Source organism: Taudactylus pleione, unplaced genomic scaffold, assembly GCF_031769625.1.
Source record: "Taudactylus pleione unplaced genomic scaffold, aTauple2 ptg000959l, whole genome shotgun sequence".
NCBI classification, from domain to species: domain Eukaryota; kingdom Metazoa; phylum Chordata; class Amphibia; order Anura; family Myobatrachidae; genus Taudactylus; species Taudactylus pleione.
In genome coordinates this window covers 6999815-7019437 of record NW_028285360.1, presented here as the reverse complement: position 1 = coordinate 7019437, position 19623 = coordinate 6999815, and the positions used below count along the sequence as shown (strand labels likewise).

At 43.8% G+C, this 19623-nt stretch overlaps 1 protein-coding gene across 5 annotated transcripts in view; it reads right to left on the bottom strand.

Moving 5' to 3' along the window:
- The window catches only part of PTPRU (protein tyrosine phosphatase receptor type U), a 133366-nt gene that overhangs the window by 17691 nt on the left and 96052 nt on the right, over positions 1-19623 (bottom strand). For 2 of the 5 annotated variants that reach the window (XM_088459977.1, XM_088459980.1), the window contains 6 exons: positions 17966-18156; positions 16736-16805; positions 16500-16576; positions 13841-13858; positions 13017-13053; positions 9256-9353 (listed from right to left, as the gene is read on the bottom strand). In XM_088459977.1, the coding sequence (XP_088316103.1) occupies positions 9256-9353; positions 13017-13053; positions 13841-13858; positions 16500-16576; positions 16736-16805; positions 17966-18156 (491 nt within the window). The remainder of the gene's footprint in view (positions 1-9255; positions 9354-13016; positions 13054-13840; positions 13859-16499; positions 16577-16735; positions 16806-17965; positions 18157-19623) is intronic. The other 3 variants (XM_088459979.1, XM_088459981.1, XM_088459978.1) reach the window with 2 other exon arrangements.

The window sequence follows — 19623 nt, the reverse complement described above, 5'->3', positions numbered from 1 at the left end:
GGGGTACATGAAAATGGGGGTAAGCATATTTTTAAGTCCCTAAAGTAAATTTCAAAAATTCTGCAAAAATGCACCTGCCGCTACTCTGCGCAATGAAGAAAACACCTGCCGCATACTTGGGGACCCCACCAGAATTAATTTGGGGACCCCACCAGAATTAATTTTGTTAGTTTGGTATTTTGTTCCCCTATTTGTTTTTTCACCCCCAAATTTAAAGTAAATTTTTTGGGGTGTCCCGATTTTTTTTAAAAAAAATTTTTGACAGGTTTTTTTTTAAATGATACTCCCAGGGGTGCAAATTTTTTAAGCCTGCACCCCTAAACCCCAATTCTGCACTTTTTTTTGCCATGTAAAACATGGTGAAAACTTATCCCCATTTTTTTTCAAAAAGTCTTTGAAATTGAATACGGGAATAATTGAAACATGCGAAAATGACGTCATCGGCGATAAATTATTGCCGATAACGACTTTTCGCCACCTAATTGAATATGGCCCTATGTTTTAAAGAGCATATCCAACTTTGGATATCAATCCATTGTAGTCAATGGCCATTAATTTTCTACTGTTCCACCCTATGCAACTCATACATGCCTAACCTCCCAGTTTTCGTGGGAGGCTCCCGATTTTTCGGGTAACCCCCCGCACCCCCGGAAGGGTAGGCAATTCTCCCGCATTCTGCCCACTTCCTAGTGAAGTGGGCAGAATGAGGAGAATACCCGCGGCGATCGCGGGTCTCCCGGTAGTTTGGCCCCGCCCCCTATGCAAATTATAGCCAATTGCAGCAATTTTACAGCGAGGGGGCGGGGCTTAATTACGTGAATCATCAGGCCCCGCCCCCATTGCCTCCCTCCTGCTTCTCTTACCCGGGCTTCTCCCGGGAAGAGATTTTCAAAGGTAGGCAACTATGATGCAACTAAGGGGTGGAGTTATATGTGGTGCTTTTCATAGGGAGAAATTCAAGCAGTACTGGAGTTGAGACATCTACTGCAGCCCCCAAGCTGCCCACACAACATACCGCCCCTAACACATTACACTTTCACAGCAGCTCCAATCCTCCAACCTACTGAGACAGAGGGGGGAGGTCAATTAGGTGCGAGTTTGGTCTTGTGAGGAAAATTCACGGTAAATTAATTTCCCAACTCGCATTTCTTTTTCAGAGTAAATTTGCCTGTTTTTGTTCGAAACCCCCCTGAGCAGGTAAAAAGGTAGGGAAAATCTTTATTTTAAGGTTAAAATGTCCGGATTTGCTTCAGAACCCCTTGGACACCCTGCCCCAATAAGTTTTTATCTAAATAATGCACCCCAAATGTAATGAAAGTATTTATTTCAACGAGAAATAATTGTTTTTTATTATTTTTTAAAGCCATCTCAAATTACCCCAAAAGCATGTTTTTTCAACTTTTTTTTTTTTTTTTGCATTTTACATTTCATTCCTTTGTAATTATTACATTATTTTACTTTAAAAAAAAAAAAAAAAGTACAAATCAGTCATTTGACACCTTTTAAAAGCATACAGTACTTTACTTATGCCCAATTACAGCCTTCTATGTGCTTCTGCTAACGAAGTTGACACTTTTTTGGGGGTCCAGGAAGGTATCCCCACTTTTTCATGCTATTTTCCCTGTTTGTTTATTTGATAAAATTCGCACACGCTCTCTGCAAGTAGTGCGAATTGACATTTTTAATTGAATTGTGCGAATCTCGGATGCACACATGAAGGAGAAGTGTGCGAGTTTAAGGCAAAGTGTGCGAGTTTTACTACTTTTGCAAACTTGCACCTAATTGAATGCCCCCAGAGAAGATACTAGCAGCTGTATAAAGGCAGTGGTCATGGGACCAAGGAATTGTAGCCCCTTCCCCTTTTGCTACATCAAGAGCTACCTAGAGAGTTATATACTTGGGACAGTATGGTGGCACAGTGGTTACCATCGCTGATACTGTGGTTATGGGCTTGATTCCAATGAGGGACCTGTCTATGTGGTGTTTGTATGTTCTCCCTGTGTTTGCTTTAGTTTTCTCTGAATAGTCCGGTTTCCTCCCATAATGTGCTGGGATATGTACAGTAGCAGGTGGAGGGCCGCTTATTGCCCACCCTTATTGTAGGAAATAGCCAGTAAGCTCCACTGGGGCAGGGACTGGTGTGAATAACTAAATATACTCTGTAAAAAAGCACTGTGTAATATGTGTCCTCATACATCTAGCCTCAATACGTCATGTTACGGGAGTCACCTGGTGTGACTGAGCCGTCAGGTACTGTGCGACTCTGATAGCACCGAGCGTCTTTTTCACCCGAAAATGCATCTTAGTCGTAATGCCATGCGACTAAAACACCAGGAGACTGGACTGATTAATGTGATATGTGACATTTTTATATCTGTGTGCGGCTGAGTCTGTAAATGAAGCACAGCAGACCTTGGCGTGGAAAAAAGCTGCGGCATTGTCGCACTTCATATACAGATTCAGTCTCAGTCGCACACAGATATACAAGTGGCACATATGAAATTTGGGTGTGATATAAGAGATAGACAGTAATTAGAAAGACAATGTCTAGATAGACAGCAGATGCTAGACAGTCAATAGTTTGATAGGGACAAAAGTCAGACACACTAAAGTTAGACATGTAAAAAGGTCGACAAGGTCAAAAGTTTAACATTAAAATGGTCGACATGAAAATGGTCAACACAAAAATGGTCGACAATTTTTTGTTTTTGTTTTTTAGCCCTAATCTTCACCCTAACCCTCCCCTTGGTGCCTAACCCTAACCCTCCCTCCTGGTGCCTAATCCTAACCGTCTGGGTAATTGCCTAACCCTAACCGTGGGGGTAAGTGCCTAACCCTAACCCTCCAGTAAGTGCCTAACCCTAACCCTCCAGTAAGTGCCTAATCCTAAAACCCTGACTATTTTGATGTCGACCTTTTGACCCCGTTGACCTTTTGTACCAGCCGATCCTTTTACATGTCTGACTTTTGTCCCTGTCTAACTTTTGACTGTCTAACATCTGGGGGTAAATTTACTAAGATTCGAGTTTGGTCAAGTTTTTTTTTTTTTTTTTTTTAAATCTCGATTTGCATCGCCGAATTTCGGGTGATTTTCCCGTTTTTCATCTAGCAAATTTACTAAGAAGTGAGTTCAGCTGAAAGGGAGTTTTCCAATGGTGATGCAGATCGAGATATCTCCCCCGAAGTTGCATGTTTAGATGAGATTACTCACCCGAGATAGCAATGTTTTCTCTCTGCAAAACTTTCCCAAGCTAGCAGCCTGCACATATCAGTGAAATATGTGTAGGCTGCTTGTGTGTTATACCTGTTAAAGAAGGGTTAAATAAAAAAAAATAAAAAAAAGACATAGGGTCCCCCCCAAAAGCATATTTAAAACCAGCACTGGCTCTGCAGCAAGGTGCTGGTTCCTAAATTACGGGGGAATCCTACTCATATTGTTCCCCGTAATTTTAGGAACCAGGACTGGCTGACCAGTCCGGGGCTGGTTATGCTTTTGTGAGGGGACCCTACATAATTTTTTTTTTAAATATAAACACTATACATTAAATACACATGCAGAAGCATACACAAATCACAATGATCTGTGTATGTTTCTGGCAAACTCGCAGCTCAGGAGGGTGAGTGTTTGAAACTTCAATTTCTCTGCGAGTTTGCTCTAACCTCACCCGAGATTGAAATCTCGTATTTTAGTAAATTTGCCAACTGGATCTGTTTCATGAAAATTACTTCCGAGTTTGCCCGATGGGGAGAAGATTTGAGTTTGCGATCTCACCCGATTTTTACGAGAGAGATTAAAAAACACTCTCCCAAACTCCCCCGAGCTGGCCTTTAGTAAATTTGCGAGATGAAAAACATGCCTAAACTCACCCGAGATTGTCACCTCGACCAAACTCGAATCTTAGTAAATTTACCCCCTGGTGTCTATCTAGACATTGTCTATCTAATTACTGTCTATCTATAGTCCGGAACCCATCAAATTCATCAGTGCAATCTCCTGGTTTCTTAGTCGCATCGCATTGTGTCTAAGATGCATTTTTGGGCAAAAAAGACGCAAAATAGACACCCCGACTAAGCAGAGTCGTACGGGACCTGGCATGTCGAGATGGGCTATTTGGTGCGACTGCAGCAACAACGTATGAGGACTCATCTGTATATAAATAATTGTTAATAAGCAATAAATAATGTACTTTGATAAGGAATGACATCTTGGCTAGATATCATAGCCTGGTCTCTGGGAACAAACCATGCAGAGATAAACATAATACCTACTATGTTTCCCGCAAAAAGAAAGGAATGAAATTGGCTGTTTTTTACCCAGTAATGCATATATAAAATCTGACTTTTGCATAAGCAGAAATCAAAGTTGACTTTAAAAAAAGAAAAAAAAAGTTTAACTTCTGACATAAAACAATGTGGTTGGGATATATCATGCATCACATATTGCATGAGATACTCTATACTGCCACCCATCGCATGCATAGCGGCGTTTACTAATGCAGTATGCATGAATAAATTTGAATAAAAAAAGCAAAGGACAGCTCTTCCAATTAGAGTTGTCCTTTGCATTGAAGACTTCCAGGTCTATGACGTGAGAGTCAAAGGCACATGCGAATGTGCAAGCCGTGGGGATGTCAGAGGGGGATACTTGGGATCCCTCTCAGGAGATTTGTGCAGACAGGAGCCCATAGGCTTCAATAGGAGCAAGCACCGAAAAGTTTGGCTTTCCGGAGCTTAAGGCATACCGGCACATTGCAGCCCCATAGAATTATATGGGGACTGCAATGCCGGCAGACCACTATAATGCATATGGGGATTGCGGAAATTCTCTGAAAACTGCAGTTTTCTGAGGTTTGACAGCATTTTTAGGGTTAATACATCTCGCCATGTGTCTTTTCCCAAAAATTGTGTTTTGGACCTTAATAGCTTTAGAACAGTGAAAGTGCTGATCCTTTACTAAGCAAGGAAAAAACAGCAACATTCTTACAATATATTTCTTAGACTTGTATAACCTGAGGAATTTCAGGAGATAAATGAGAACCACTTACATAGATAGATGGATGTATGGAACAGTATGGATGTTCATCCTCAGCAGGATAACATGGATTTATAGTCACGTCTCAGGGTGTTGATAACAAAAATAACGTAAGTAGAATTCAGATTATTTTTCTTCAGAGAGGTGAGACAAAAGGGATGAGAAAATGCTTAGACGGCACATGGAGTCCATCCAGCTGAACAGAAGGAAACTATCGTTTGTGAAGTGTGTTAATCCCATGACTGTGTGATGGATGCAATACAAGACACACAATGATAAAGAGAGTAAACTAATTACACCGCAATCACGTCAGCACTGTTTGGGAGGGTGCTGAAGGAAAACCGCTAATGAGAAGGGAAAATTAGACCAGCAGAGACCAAACAAAATCATTACAGTTAATGGAGATTTACGAGAAAACACAGTTTAAAAAATGATCTGATCTAAGGAACATTGTTCTTAATTACCCGTCAGAGCAACACAGCGACAATACTAATCATATTAGCACACAGAGAACAATGCAGCGATACCTGCTAATACTCCCTAGAACTTCACACATATTCATGGAAAAACTAATATTCATATAAAACTGTTAGAAATATTAAACATCTGTTGTGTCCTGGGTTTTTTCCCATTTGTCTATTTGATCATCCCATTCATAATCTACCTTTATGTTATCCTTTCTCATGGCTGCAGAGAAGCATCATTATGCATTCAAGAAATGGGCTTAATCAATGTTTTGCAAGTCTCCCTCAGCTGGAAAAGATTAAATACGGATCTATGGGCTTCTCTATCAAAGGGGTTAACCATTTCTCTACTTGTTGTTTTCCTATATTGAAAGATAGGATTAGTTACAGGAAACGGTTCTATAGAGACATAGTTGAAATGATAGAAACAGATGTGCCCAAGACCCCCCGATTTACTTTCCACTGCTCATACCTCCGATTGTCAGTGACTGGCAGCCTTATGCTAATTTGGCAGTAGTTCATATCTTTGGTTTTGGATCCAGGTCTATCTCCTCTTACAATTGTTTTAGCTACTGATACAGACACTCATGGTCTTCTTTGTTCTGTATTTATACTATGTGATATACAGATGTGTCCACATACATCTACCCTCTGGACCTGATTCAGACCCGCTCGTGAGCGCAGGACGCCCGCAAGTGGGTCGATGGTGCCCTACTGTGCATGCGCACGACGGAGGGAGCTCAGGGTAGCCGTCGCTCCGGGTCTCGCACCAAAGGGGGCGTGCTGTCGATGTTGATTGGCAGCACGCCCCCTTTGGTGGGCATGCCGGGGGTGTGGCTGCCAGACAGAGGCGTTCCCATCGTCTGAAGCCGACCCCACTGACATCAGTAGTACTGTCAGTGGGAGTGATTTTGGCTGATGGATAGCTAGAGCCAAAATCACTCCAGGGCTTACGGGCAGCGAGACCCTACCGCAGGGTCTCCGTCGCAAGCCCAATGGTCGCGATGGTCTTGACCATCGCGACCATCATCATGGACGCTCGCTATAGCTGTTGGTGGTCACCCACAGCTATGCGAGCGTCCAAGAGGCCACTCCATTTTCATGTAGGAGGGCCCTGATTCAGAGCGAACGCTCTGGTCAGAGCGTCCGGCTCTGAATCAGGCCCTCTGTGCGCTACAAGTCGTGTTACACATAACGCGTGAGCACCATGTAACTCAGTAGTGCTGAGTCACATGGTGCAACTTTTTTCCTTCAGATGTGTCTTATACGCATAGTGAGCCTGATTTATTAAGGATCACTATTGCTAAAGCGTACACAAACGGGCGACTGCTGCGTACTGCACATGCATCACAGTGCGTGTGTGCGAAGGAACCACTGCAATCACACAGACCAAGGAGAGCCATCGCAGAATGATAGACAGGCAGTGAGCGCTTGGGGGTGGTGACGGGGGAGTGGTCAGAGAAACGCAGGCTTGCCCGTCTGTTTGAATGCCGTTGCTTGGGCGTGCATAAATTAGCCACTGCGATTACTGTCTCGCTGTCCCACCCGTTTTAGAATGTTTGTAAGGTATTACGGATGTGAGATAGCGGTAGTGGGAGGCAGTGTTCGTCTCTATGCTGGCAGTGCGACAGCATTGAGATTGCATTCATTAGCATATTTTCACAGCAAACCTGCGTGCGATTACAGAGCTGCGATCGCAATAGCGATCCTTAATGAATCAGGCCTAGTGATGTGAATAGTGCACGCATGCAGCTTCTGCTGATAAAATGATATGCGGCATTACTGTATTGTGTGTGACTGCGGGTGTATCTGCATGCGAAATGCTACGTTAGAGTGTCTGTGGCTGCGATGCTGCTTCTGCGTCCTATCTGCATCGATGTGCGAATAAGATGCATTTGAAGGAAAAAAGTCACACAAAATGACACTCTGCGCTACAGAGTCACGCCATGGCATGGCACAACTAGAAGGGCTGTTTAACGTGCAAGGAGGCTAGATGTACAGTATGTGGACACAGCTGTATATTTGTTTACAATCTACTCTGTATTTGTAATTTTGTGCTAAAATAAAGAAAAATATGTTTATATAGAAATGTGAGAAACAGATATTTGGAGACAATGGAAGAGAGTTAGAAAAAGCAGATTAATGAGGACTTATAGAGGGTAGGTACATGGGAAGTTACAGTAGGAGTTATGGGAAACAATTATATGAAGAGACAGAAAGACTTATAGAGAGTAGGTATATGGACATATACAGTATGAGTAGTTACAAAGAGTAGGTATATGGACATATATGAGGAGTTACAGAGAGTAGGTATATGGGAGATAGAAGCAGGTATATGGAGACACAGTAGGAGGAATTATGGGCATAGGCAGATTCAGGGCGGGCACCCAGGCATGTGCCCCCCGTCGTTTAGGAGAAGATTTTTGTTTTTGCTGTAATTGTAGCTGCACGGCTACAACCAGGATGCGGCTGCTGCTGTCAGGCCTCCCCGGCGCGTGCAAAAAAGTTTTTTACTTTAAAGATGCAGCGCTGAAAGAAAGGCAGAGCCGCTGAAAGAAAGGCAGAGCCGCTGAAAGAGAGGCAGAGGAGCCGCTTCTCGTTAGCAGCAACAATGTAAGTGTGGGGGCTGCTGGGGACACAGAGGGAGGTTGCTGGCAATGGATACACAGAAGGGGGGCTGCTGGAGCTGGGGACACAGACAGGGGCGCCGAGAGGGTGTGGGATCGGGTACACTTTACCCGGGCTTCCAGAGGGGCCCGGCGGGGGCCCGGGTCTGGCGCAAAGTAGCAGCCCAGCACGTGGGAGATTGCTAGCGGCTGCTAAGCAGCAACCACAGCAATCTCCTCTGCCTGAGGGGGGGAGCGATCACACTGATAGCGCTTCTTCGAGAGGGGGCGTGGCCATGCCTCCCACGATTAGGCCACGACCCCTGTTTATCGGGGCCCGGCAGCGCTCTCTACGGCCCTGGACACAGAACGGGGAGCAGGCTGGAGACAGAGAATGGGGGCAGGCTGGAGAAACAGAAGGGGGTGCAGGCTAGAAGCATAGAAGGGAGGGCAGGCTGGAGACATAGAGGGGGGGCAGACTGGAGACACAGAGGGGCACAGGCTGGAGACACAGAAGGGGGCCTGCTGGAGCTCAGGACACAGAAGGGGGCTGGTGGGGGACAGAGCAGGGGGCTGCTGGGGGCACAGAAGGGGGGCTGGCTGAAGAGATAGAAGGAGGGCTGCTCAGGCAGGAGATAGAGAAGGGGGCCTAGCTGGGGACACAGAAGGGGGGCTGCTGGGGATCCAGAAAGGGGGGGCAGGCTTGAGACAGAAGGGGGACTGCTGGAGCTAGTGACACAGAAGGGGGCTGCTGGAGCTGGGGATACATTAGGGCCATAGTGTACTAGGTACTTAGGATTAGTGTTTTGATGCGGCTAAATTAGGTCTACTGTCTCCTATTATATATTTGACAAACTTTCCTCTAGTTTGCAACTCACCTTTTTACCTGTAATTGCTGGTCCCAAATGCAGCGATATCAGGTAATTTCAGTATGTGTAGGCCCAACACAAACCCAATAAATATCAATTTGAGACAACATGTTTATAAATGAGGAAGCTGAACACAAATGACTTTTTTAGCCTGTGCATGGTGTTATATTCTGAATGCACAGACTGCACGTTACTTCCTAGCACTGAATAAAGCAATTCACTTTTCATTATTACCAAACTGAATAGTATTGTGTAGGTCGAGCATAAGATATCATTGTACCTACCCTTCCAACCTCCACCAGCTTGGTGATCATCACAATGCTTGAGCAGTGTTCTTGCCAAACCATTCTCCAGAAGTCATAGATCATGTCCTGCTTTGGACCTGTGGTGGATCAATCCTTCAGTGAGTAATGTAGCACCTCTAGAACTATTCATTTACACTTTTTACAGATACTTTGAATGGGAAACAGCACATTAGTATATATATAATATTTGACACTTAGGTGCAGAACTACTTACTTTGCTCTCTAAGATCGTTCTTAATCTAGGAGTTGGGACCCAAAACATGGAAAACCATGCATGTTACAGTGGAATACTTCTCTCCTCTTTTGGAAACCAATTATGTACTATAATATTTATTGGCCAACAACAATATTTTGTGTTCCATGTGAGCCCAAAGGTCAAAACAATGATATACACATTCGGCTCTCACAGGATATGGGGCCTGATTCAGAGCCGCTCGCGAGCACACAGCACTCAGAAGCGGTTCGTTGTTACCCCACTGCGCATACGCCGCGTCCGGCGTGCGCATGTGCTCGCCCCGTCCAGTGACTGCAGCTCAATCGCTACGGTGCTCGCTACAAGACGGGGCGGCTGTCGATGGTGAGTGACAGCTCGCCCCGTTTTGTAGGCGGGGAGGAGGGGTGGCTGAACAAACGCAGGCGTTCCTTTAGGAACGCCTGCTGCCTCCGGGAGGCCCTACTGACATCACCGCTAATGTCAGTGGTGGACTTCCTGCTCTACTTGGGCAGGAAGTCCACTCGGCCTTGCGGTAGCCGAGACCCTACCACAGGGTCTCGTCGCAAGGCCAATTGTCGCGATTATCGCGACGGCCTCCTGCCCGCTCACACAAGCTGTGGGAGGTCTCCCACAGCTTTGCAAGCAGCCAGATAAATAAAAAACATGCCCACAGACGCTGCGTGCTGCCTGTGGCAGTGAGCGGGTCTGAATCAGGGCCATAGTTCACCCCTCCCCACCTGTGGCCTGATACCAGTTGCACCTCCAATTACTATGGTAGTTACACCTTTGAGTATGTATAAGATTATTTTACAGCATCACAGGAAAATGCAGCACATCACAGATTGTTTTTAAAAAAAACACACACGCAAAAAAACAGTCCCTGGCACCAACGGCTATTTAGTTTGAATTTAGCTTGTTGGAAACACAGATTTCCAACAAACCAATACACTATGGGGGAGATGTACAAAGCCTTGGAGAGAGATAACGTGGAGAGAATGTACCAACCAATCAGCTCCTAACTGTCACTTTACAGGCTGTGTTTGAAAAATTACAGTTAGGAGCTAATTGGTTGGTACTTTTTGCAACTGTATTAGTGATATCTGTATAGATTTGAAGATAGATGATTAGTATACAACAATATAAAGGTGAAAGTTCTGTGGTACAGAGAAGTCAGGGGAAAAAGCTTAAGGTGTTAGATAGTAGTGGGAGTGGAGGATGCCCAAATAAGATTCACAATCAATTATTTTCATTTTATGAATGACCATGTTTCTGATGCACTAGACAATGTGTGTACCCGGCCAACGCACGATACAACGAACGACATATCGCGTGGTTGTTTGACACCGTTTTGTGTCGTTTGACACAATGTGGTGAACAACCACACGATATATATCGGTCACCAGCGCATCTAGTAGAATGGGGTCGTTCATCAATTGACAGACTGAGCATGCATGCAGCTCAATCTGTCGATGTGGTGAATGACCCCGCGGTAGCGTGCAGGGTCATCCATAGTGGGTATACATTTGCCGATGTAGACACCGGATCGGGCCACATATTGTCTAATGTGTACCCACAATGAGAGCTGAAGAAAGGCCCAGCTTCCCATCGTCACAGCTGTCACTGACTGCATGATGCTCAGTCTCCTCCCAGCATTGTATGGATGTAGTACCAAAAAAGATCTCTACTGTCAGCGTTTGGAGCCAGCACACTACCTCCCCACCCGTCTCTATCTCCCTATCCCACCTCCTGTGGAGGGTTGTGGGGGAAAGAGGGGTAGGGAGGGAGAGACAGATTGGATAGAAAATCAAGAGAAGAGGGGAAGCAACATGGGAAGAAAGAATAAAAAAAGAGCCTCTAACACCAGGCACAATGCATTTTGGTGAATGTTTTTACTTGTAGAGATTTGTAAATAGCAGGAAATCAGAGGCTGATGCAGGGTTTAACATAAACTTGGCACATTTTCTCTGTTTTCGCACTGTGTATGTGGTAAATCTGAGTACACATGGCAGAGTGATATGCACTAGTCACAAAGCTTCTGAAAAGAGAGTACTGGACTGTAAGAGGGTGCGCCAAAGTTCAGTGAGGGCGGGTCAGTGAAGGGCGGGTCAGTGAAGGGCGGGTCAGTGAAGGGCGGGTCAGTGAGGGCGAGTCAGTGGGGGCGGGTCAAGACAACAGTGGGCTATGCAGAGTTGGACATAAGGGAAAATACCTGATTGGAGCAGTATCTTTTGTATCAGTGTAGGGTAGACACAAGTGCACACTGATGATCAAGCAAGTATACACACACTGTAGGTAGGAACACAGGAAGTTAGCCAAGTTATATGGAACAATGCCTGTTGTTCAGGAACAGGTGGACAGGCAGAGTGGGATTAAATAGCCTGGAAAATGACATCACAGGTGCGGCAGCCAAAAGATTTGCAGAGGCTGCTATAAACATATTTGGAAAATGTTTTAAAAAATGTTGAGTTTCTACAAATAACAGTGTTTTATAGCTGGTTCAGCCAGTTTGCAAAGATCATATTGAAAATATTTGGAATTCAGAACAAACAAATAAGAACAAATTTGCAGAACAACTTGCAATATTGAGCCAATAAGCTTCACATTAAACAGAATACAGACACATCCAGAGCTCAGGCGTTACAGTCATTATTAACAAATAAACTTGCACCCGGTCTATGTGCTGCACAAACATATGAATCCAAAAAGTCATATGGTAAAGTTACGTTAATGAAAATTAGATGCATCACAAAGGATTAACAATAAATAAAGTAATTTGTGTTTGCCACCCATATCCAAGTGATGGTGGATTTAAAAATGCATAATGACCCAAACTTTGACACATTTTCCCCCTAAAAGTGCCCATACATGCGGCGATTTGTATCCAATCCGATCTCGTATACGATTACCTTGAAAATTCTTCCCTTGACATTCTGTACAATTTGTATTTAGAAAAGGTACGATTGTACAAACGACCATACGATCCGATGTATTAAGATGTGTCACATCGTACTGATCTGTCGAAATCCTTCTGCAAAACCATCTGATCTATGATGCCGATACACGAGTGCGGGGACGCGCATCGGCATTGTAATAGTCTAGAAAATGCAATTTTTTACACGATTGGTCGTTACGATCAGTCGAAAATGGGCATATCGTGTGAAAAATCACCCCGTGTATGGGGGCCTTTAGGGCAAAAATAGTCATATCATATGGAAAATCTTACTATTGAATGGTCACATTAAAAAAAAGAGACAGACACCTGTGGAGTTATATTATTTATCATGTCCAATTTTTCAAAGCCTTTGGATTTTCAGATTAAAAGTGAAGATCCTTTGAGAATAAAGAAAAGGCATTCTATCAACAACAAATACAATTTTTTTCCTACAATATGGAGAGAAAAGATGTGTTGAAAATGTGAAAAATGTAATTTCAATTAGCTTCAATAGAATTTTTTTATCTTTCTTGAAATAAATCATATGGTAAATAAAAATGCTTAATGCACTGCTGTTTTCAAACACCTGCTCACCTTGTGTAGCAATGAAGTGGTTTGATCTGTGATAACCCTACAAAGAAAAAGAGGAACATATGTAAAATTTGCTTCCATGTGGTGTGCTCAGGAGATCTGATCATGCATTTCAGCAAGCACTGGGGTGGGGACGGGGAATGGGATCAGGGAGGACAGACAAATGGCGTGTTCTCATCAATTAACGCTTAAACCACAATCTTTAACAAGACAAACACATTCTAAAAACATAATTGATTAGGTGAAGATAAAAGAGTAAGAAATGAAAAAGAAAAGGTGAAATGACAAGCACCATTCTTGAGAATGATGTCATCAAGGCATGGTCCAATTGTTAGAAGAAAAAGGCTGGAAATCTGAATAACATTCCAGACTAATAGTAAAAGCTCTGATGATAGCATGATAGTATGATAGTTGAAACGTACTTGATGGACCATGAATTTGTAATCTTAACCAGATTACCAACCTTCACATGAACTAAGTGTTTTTTATAAAAAGGTGACAAAATATGACATAAAGAGTGAGACAGAAGGAAAATAGAGTAAGACTGGTAAGAAAGAATGGGTAAATAGAGGATGTACAGCAGGACGTAAGAAAGGAAGAAGACAAGGTAAAAGGTCAGAGGGCAAGTAAAGAATAAATTAGGATAAGAAGTACCAAGGCTTTTGGGAAGCAGCTCAGAGTAAAATATACATATTAGAATGTAAATTACTGGAAACAGAGTATGCTAGCTGACTTACACCAGAGATTTATACTCTGGTACTCGGCCCAGGGCACTGAAGCACCTGGTTATGGGTAGCAGGGAATAGGATCACAAGCTTGATACTCACTTCTCTGTTTATCCGGATCTACCGGTGATCCCACAGACAGAAAGACAGTGAAAAAGGGCCAGAGATGTAAAAGCGGGCAGAAAAAATGGGAAACAAGAGATACAGAGGCGTAAATGTAGAGAGAAAGAAGGGGTAGATTAGAAAGAGGACAGTGATTGACATCAAAGTTTGAACGATGGCGAGAGGAAGAATTGAGAAGATTGAGAGTAAGAAGAGGGAGTCAGAGGTTACGGAACATATTAGTACAATGTCAGACCAGTAATGTCAGAGACAGGATAAGGGTGAAGAAACAAAAGATAGACAAAAGGGCAGCAGAGAAAAGAAAGGATAAAGATGCATTAGCGGAAACAAAAAAAGAGCAGTATAGTAGAACAAGAAGTTAAGTGTATCAATCACTACTTTACATCACATTAGATAGAGACTGGAGAAGACATGCATAAAAGAGCAGCAATAGTTACAGACACGGGCTACAATTGTGGCTGGAAGGACTCTGCCTTTTCTGAAACTTACTACATAAGAAAACTGTCTAGAGAAGAAACAATATCAGGAACAGTTTGCACCATGTTTGGCATGTTTTACGTAATGAGATCCACAATGCTTAGATAAGAGGACAAGGTATATTTAGGCATGTTTATGTCATTCATCAAGTAATGGAGGTGAACTGATCATACCTTTTAGATCTTGTTAACACAGTACATCTATATTAGTGTATAAAAAATAAGCATAAATACGAATACAATATACTAATGAGAGGGATCCGGTCAAAATCGTGATGCCGATGCTTAGAACGCCGGTGTCAGAATTCCGACACCTGTCAGAATCCCGGCGCCGGCATCCCAACAGCCAACATCAATGGTATGTACAGGGGTTAGGGGGAGGGTTAGGCACTAGGGGGAGGGTTAGGGTTAGACACTAATGGGGGGGTTAGGTTTAGGGTGCGGGGAGGGGAAGGTTAGGTTTAGGCACTAGGTGTGGAGGTTAGGTTTATGCACCGGGAAGGGTAGGTTAGGGTGAGGGGTAGGCTTAGGATATAGGTCGGAATGTGGGCGTCGGGATTCTGACCACCGGGATCCCGTACCCAACCCTAATGAGAAGCCTCACATTGTCAGCATTATTGGTTGTAATGTGTTTCATTTCAGTGTTCTGATTATCTTTGTGTAACACTGACATAATACCCACACTATGGCATACTAATCAAGCTTACAATCTAACATGTGTAACCTTCTACCTAGAGATGTAACATAATTTATTCTGTAAAATAGTTAATTACCACTGGGATACCAATCATACTCTCCAACAAGAGTCTCTGCTTCACTGTTTTACACACGGTGCTTTTAACCAATGAGCCAAATCATTAGCTGAGAACTATCTAGACACATTTTGGAAACAGTTATTAAGCACAGAAGTAATCATGCTAATTGCTGCAAACATGTATCAGTTGTGCTGTTTTTTTACTGTAATTTAAATGCAGTCACATTATATTCTGTAATCACTGCATCTGTGCTGAAGGTACAGCATTCCAAAGTGTCACGTACACCATAAAATAAATGCTCAATTAAATATTCTGGCACACAATGTGGACAAAGCAGCTGCGACCTAGTGTACATTGGCAAACAGGCATGTTAATTGTAATGTAAAAGTGTCATAAAAACCCACTGCGTTGTCTGGGCTAACAGTCCCAGAGTCCGTGACTGTGTTTTCAGTATGTGTACATACGCAGATACAGTATATGCCAGGGAACAGTTACCTGATTTTATTACGTGATTTCATTATCAATATTTATAAACAATGTAGGCTATTACGTAAGGTATTCAACGTACATTAAATGTAACACGTTATCATTAGTGTAGTAAAACACCTTCAAGAAGAAACATAACATTAATACACAATGTGTTTGCCTTTTTTAATACTTTTTCCAGGCTCTCTCTAGATCAGAGAAAATATTACCTACATAAAGATTGAACTTGACACACTGGATAACCCACTGAAACTGTATTTTACTAATGATCATAACCTTCCGTGCAGCGGTGCAATACTAACTTATTTGCTTTGAAATAATTTTTTTTTTTATCCTATGGGGCTCATACATCTGCGATGTATTGCCCCAATTCCCCGTTCTGTCAACGCCAGGGAATCGGGAAAATCCAACATGTTGGAAATCCTCAAATAACCGATCTTGGACAAAAACTTATAGACGATGTGGGGATTTTGAACATGCTGTTTTCCCCTGATCCGCATACGAATCGCCAATTATCGATGTCCACTGATCGACATTTTTGAATTACATTACGGAAAAACCCTTTCAGCTATTTTGGATAACCCAAGCCTATACAAACCTTTTAACTGTCCTCCTTATTCTATCACTATGTATAATCTCTTCCCTAGGATAAACTAAGTGACCCTCTTGCAGCAAGTTGTTCCTATATCATGTGTGTATTGTTGTGAGGCTTAGTACTTTTGGCATTAACGGGAATCTGTTAAATATCCCTTATTTGACACTGGAATTTATGTGGTGTGTGCTATTAAGCTTAGTAATGCTTACTGGTTCCATGAAAGTAAACTTGAATAGATTAAGTTCGGTATTGATGTGCTTATAAGCCTAATCATTCATTATACAGTAGTCAGCAGTCTCTGCATTTACTATTTACATTATACTCACATCAATATAGTTGGCGTTGATTTCTTCTGAACTGCACTCTGCCTGGAGAGGGTGGAGCTGGACTCTGTGTCGCTCATCTGAAAAGGAAACTTTAAGAAATGTAACACATAATTCTAGATTCAAGAAATGTAAGCAGAGAGTAGTGTCTATATATATATATATATATATATATATATATGACAAGGCCTCCCATGTGTACAGCAATGTCTGTCTCTCATTACACACAGGTCACCTACAGTTTGGTGGCGCCTCTTGTCTTCCTTTCCCCTTGTCCTTCTTTTTAGACACATCCCAGTCAAAGAAACTCTGAAACATAAGGAATAGTACTTTTGCGCACTTATATAAAACAGTAACTTATGAATGTGGTTTTAAAGCATACAAGAATAATACATTCTTATGTACCAACTTCTGTGTTCATTCTAGCACCCTGCACCTGTCGCAACCCGTGCAGTTCCTCTTTCCTGCCTGGGGTGTCGCTCTCTGCACTGGTGCATGTAGCACACTCTGGTCTGCATCTCAGCAGTTTGTTGCATCAGTTGAGTGTGCTAGAAGCACCAGAGCAGAGAGTGACACCCCAGGCAGGGAAGAGGAACTGCACGGGTTGTGACAGACGCAGGGTGCTAGAATGAACACTACAATTTTTTTTTTCAGTTTCCGTTCTAGCAGTGGGAAGATAAGGATTATGGGCCTCATTCAGAGGCGGTTGGAGGATGCAAGCGGTCGCTCAGAAACTGGGCGGCCGCTTGCATCCTGACCGCCCGCCTCTGTTTCGGTCATTAGGTTGTGGGTTAACACCCACAGCTCTAACGACTACTAGGGTGATGGTCGCGATGGTCATTGACCATCGCGACCATGGGGGCTTACGACGAGACCCTAAGGTAGGGTCTCACTTGTCGTAAGCCCCGGAGAGCTTCTGGCTCTGTCAGAGCCGGAAGCTCTCCACTGACATCACTAGTGATGTCAGTGGGGCCTCCCCCAAACGGCAGGCGTTCCCATGGGAACGCCTCTGTTTGGGCTGCCACCCCCCCGGCCCGCCTTCCAAATGGGGCGAGCTGTCAATCAACATCGACAGCTCGCCCCCTTTGGAAAGAGACCCGCTACGACCGGCGCTGTCGGTCGTAGCGGGTCTCACGCATGCGCACGAAGGAGCCGGCTCCCTCGTGCGCATGCGTACTAGACAAACATCGAGGCGGCCGTGCGGTCGTAGACCGTACGGCCGCCTCTGAATAAAGCCCTATGTCACTCTGAGTCACTCACTGCAGAATTAAAGACAGGTGGGATTATGTTTGACAATGATGTGTATGTATTTTAGGCAAGCCAAAAGAAAAGAGAACAGAAATGTAACTCACCAATGTGTGGAAGCATTAGGAAATGCAGCATGTTCTCACATATGTTGGATTACAGCATGAATTTAAGCAAAGTGTTCAGTAAGCTAGAAAAGCTATATTATTAAGCAGATTTATTACCTCATATTCCTGTTTGAATCCATAACCCTCTGCCACCTTCATCTGGTTTATGTGTTGAAGTAGATCTGCCACGCGTACTGCAGGGTGCAGCTGGCCTGTATGGTATGGAGACCCTTTTCTGCCCCCACTGCGCCGTGGAGACCCTCCCAGAAGACTGCTTGATTCTGTCACAGACCCAACACGTGGCTCTACTGTAGATAAAGAGAGGACTGAAGACTGCTAATGCAATGACTGTGTGGAACTTTAAATGCATTCCCCATAAATAAGTCAATTACAGATTTCACAGTTGCTGACATTTCTGGCGTTTATAATTATCACTATGTACATGGCTCAAAGCACACTGAAATATATACACAGGGCTTCATTTATGAAGTGCCTTATAGTATGACAGGTGCACCATGATTCCTGCCAAAGTACATGGGTTCGCACCGAAAGTTGGTGGCTTTTGCAGAGCAGGAGAACTTAGGAATGAGTGCGTTCAGAGTACAGAGTAGACACCATTGTGCCTACTGTGCAGACCAGTGCAAATACGTACAAGAGTTGATTTTGTGGAGCAAGATTATTAAAATCAAATAAATGGTGGGAGGGGGGCAAACCTTCCTGTACAGGGGGACAGACACAGACATTTTCATCTGCTTAAGGACTTGGGCCCTCATTCAAAGGCGGTTGCAAGAAGCGATCACTGTCTCTGAATGAGGGCGGCCGCTTGATTTTTTAAGTGCGGCCTCCTGGTCGCTAGCTAAGCTGTGGGTTACCACCCACAGCTTTAGCGACTGACCAGGGTGATGGTCGCGATGGTCAAGACCATCGCGACCATCGGGGATTGCAACGAGACCCTAAGGTTGGGTCTCGGCAACCTCAAGCCCCAGGGAGCTTCCTGCTCTGATCGAGCAGGAAGCTCCCCACTGACATCACTGCTGATGCCAGTGCGGCCGCCCACAAAACGGCATGCGTTCCATTAGGAACGCCTCCGTTTGTGTAGCCACCCCCCGCCCCGCCTACAAAACGGGGTGAGCTATCGATCAACATCGACAGCCGCCCCTTTTGTAGTGAGCTCCGGACTGAGAGAGTTTCTCTCTCGCTCCGGGGCTTGCGCACGCGTAGTGCGGCCGCTGCGCGCGCGGAGGGCCTTAACATCGACCCGATTGTGAGTGCTCAGCGTTTGCAACCGGGTCTGAATGAGACCCTTGGTTCTTAAACCAGCTCTGTGCTGGCAGAGATTGGGTCTTGCCCTACTCTTTTAATGGAATGCATTTTACTCCTTCTAGTGGGAAAAATTAAAAAAAATCCTGTAAAATGTCACATGTAACATAGGCTATCCCAATGTCCCCTGTATAAAAGGATAAAATATAATTAAAACAAATTAATGAAATCAGCAGTTCTAAAGAAGCATGAGACACAATCTGAGGTTGAACATGGTGTGATGATTAGACCTTGCATATACTTTGCCATCATATATATGCATATTTCTAGCTCCATGTAATGCAGAGACATGCATCTAAGTATGTACTGGACAAAGGCATGCATCTAAGTATGTACTGGACAAAAGCATGCATCTAAGTATGTACTGGACAAAGGCATGCATCTAAGTATGTACTGGACAAAGGCATGCATCTAAGTATGTACTGGACAAAGGCATGCATCTAAGTATGTACTGG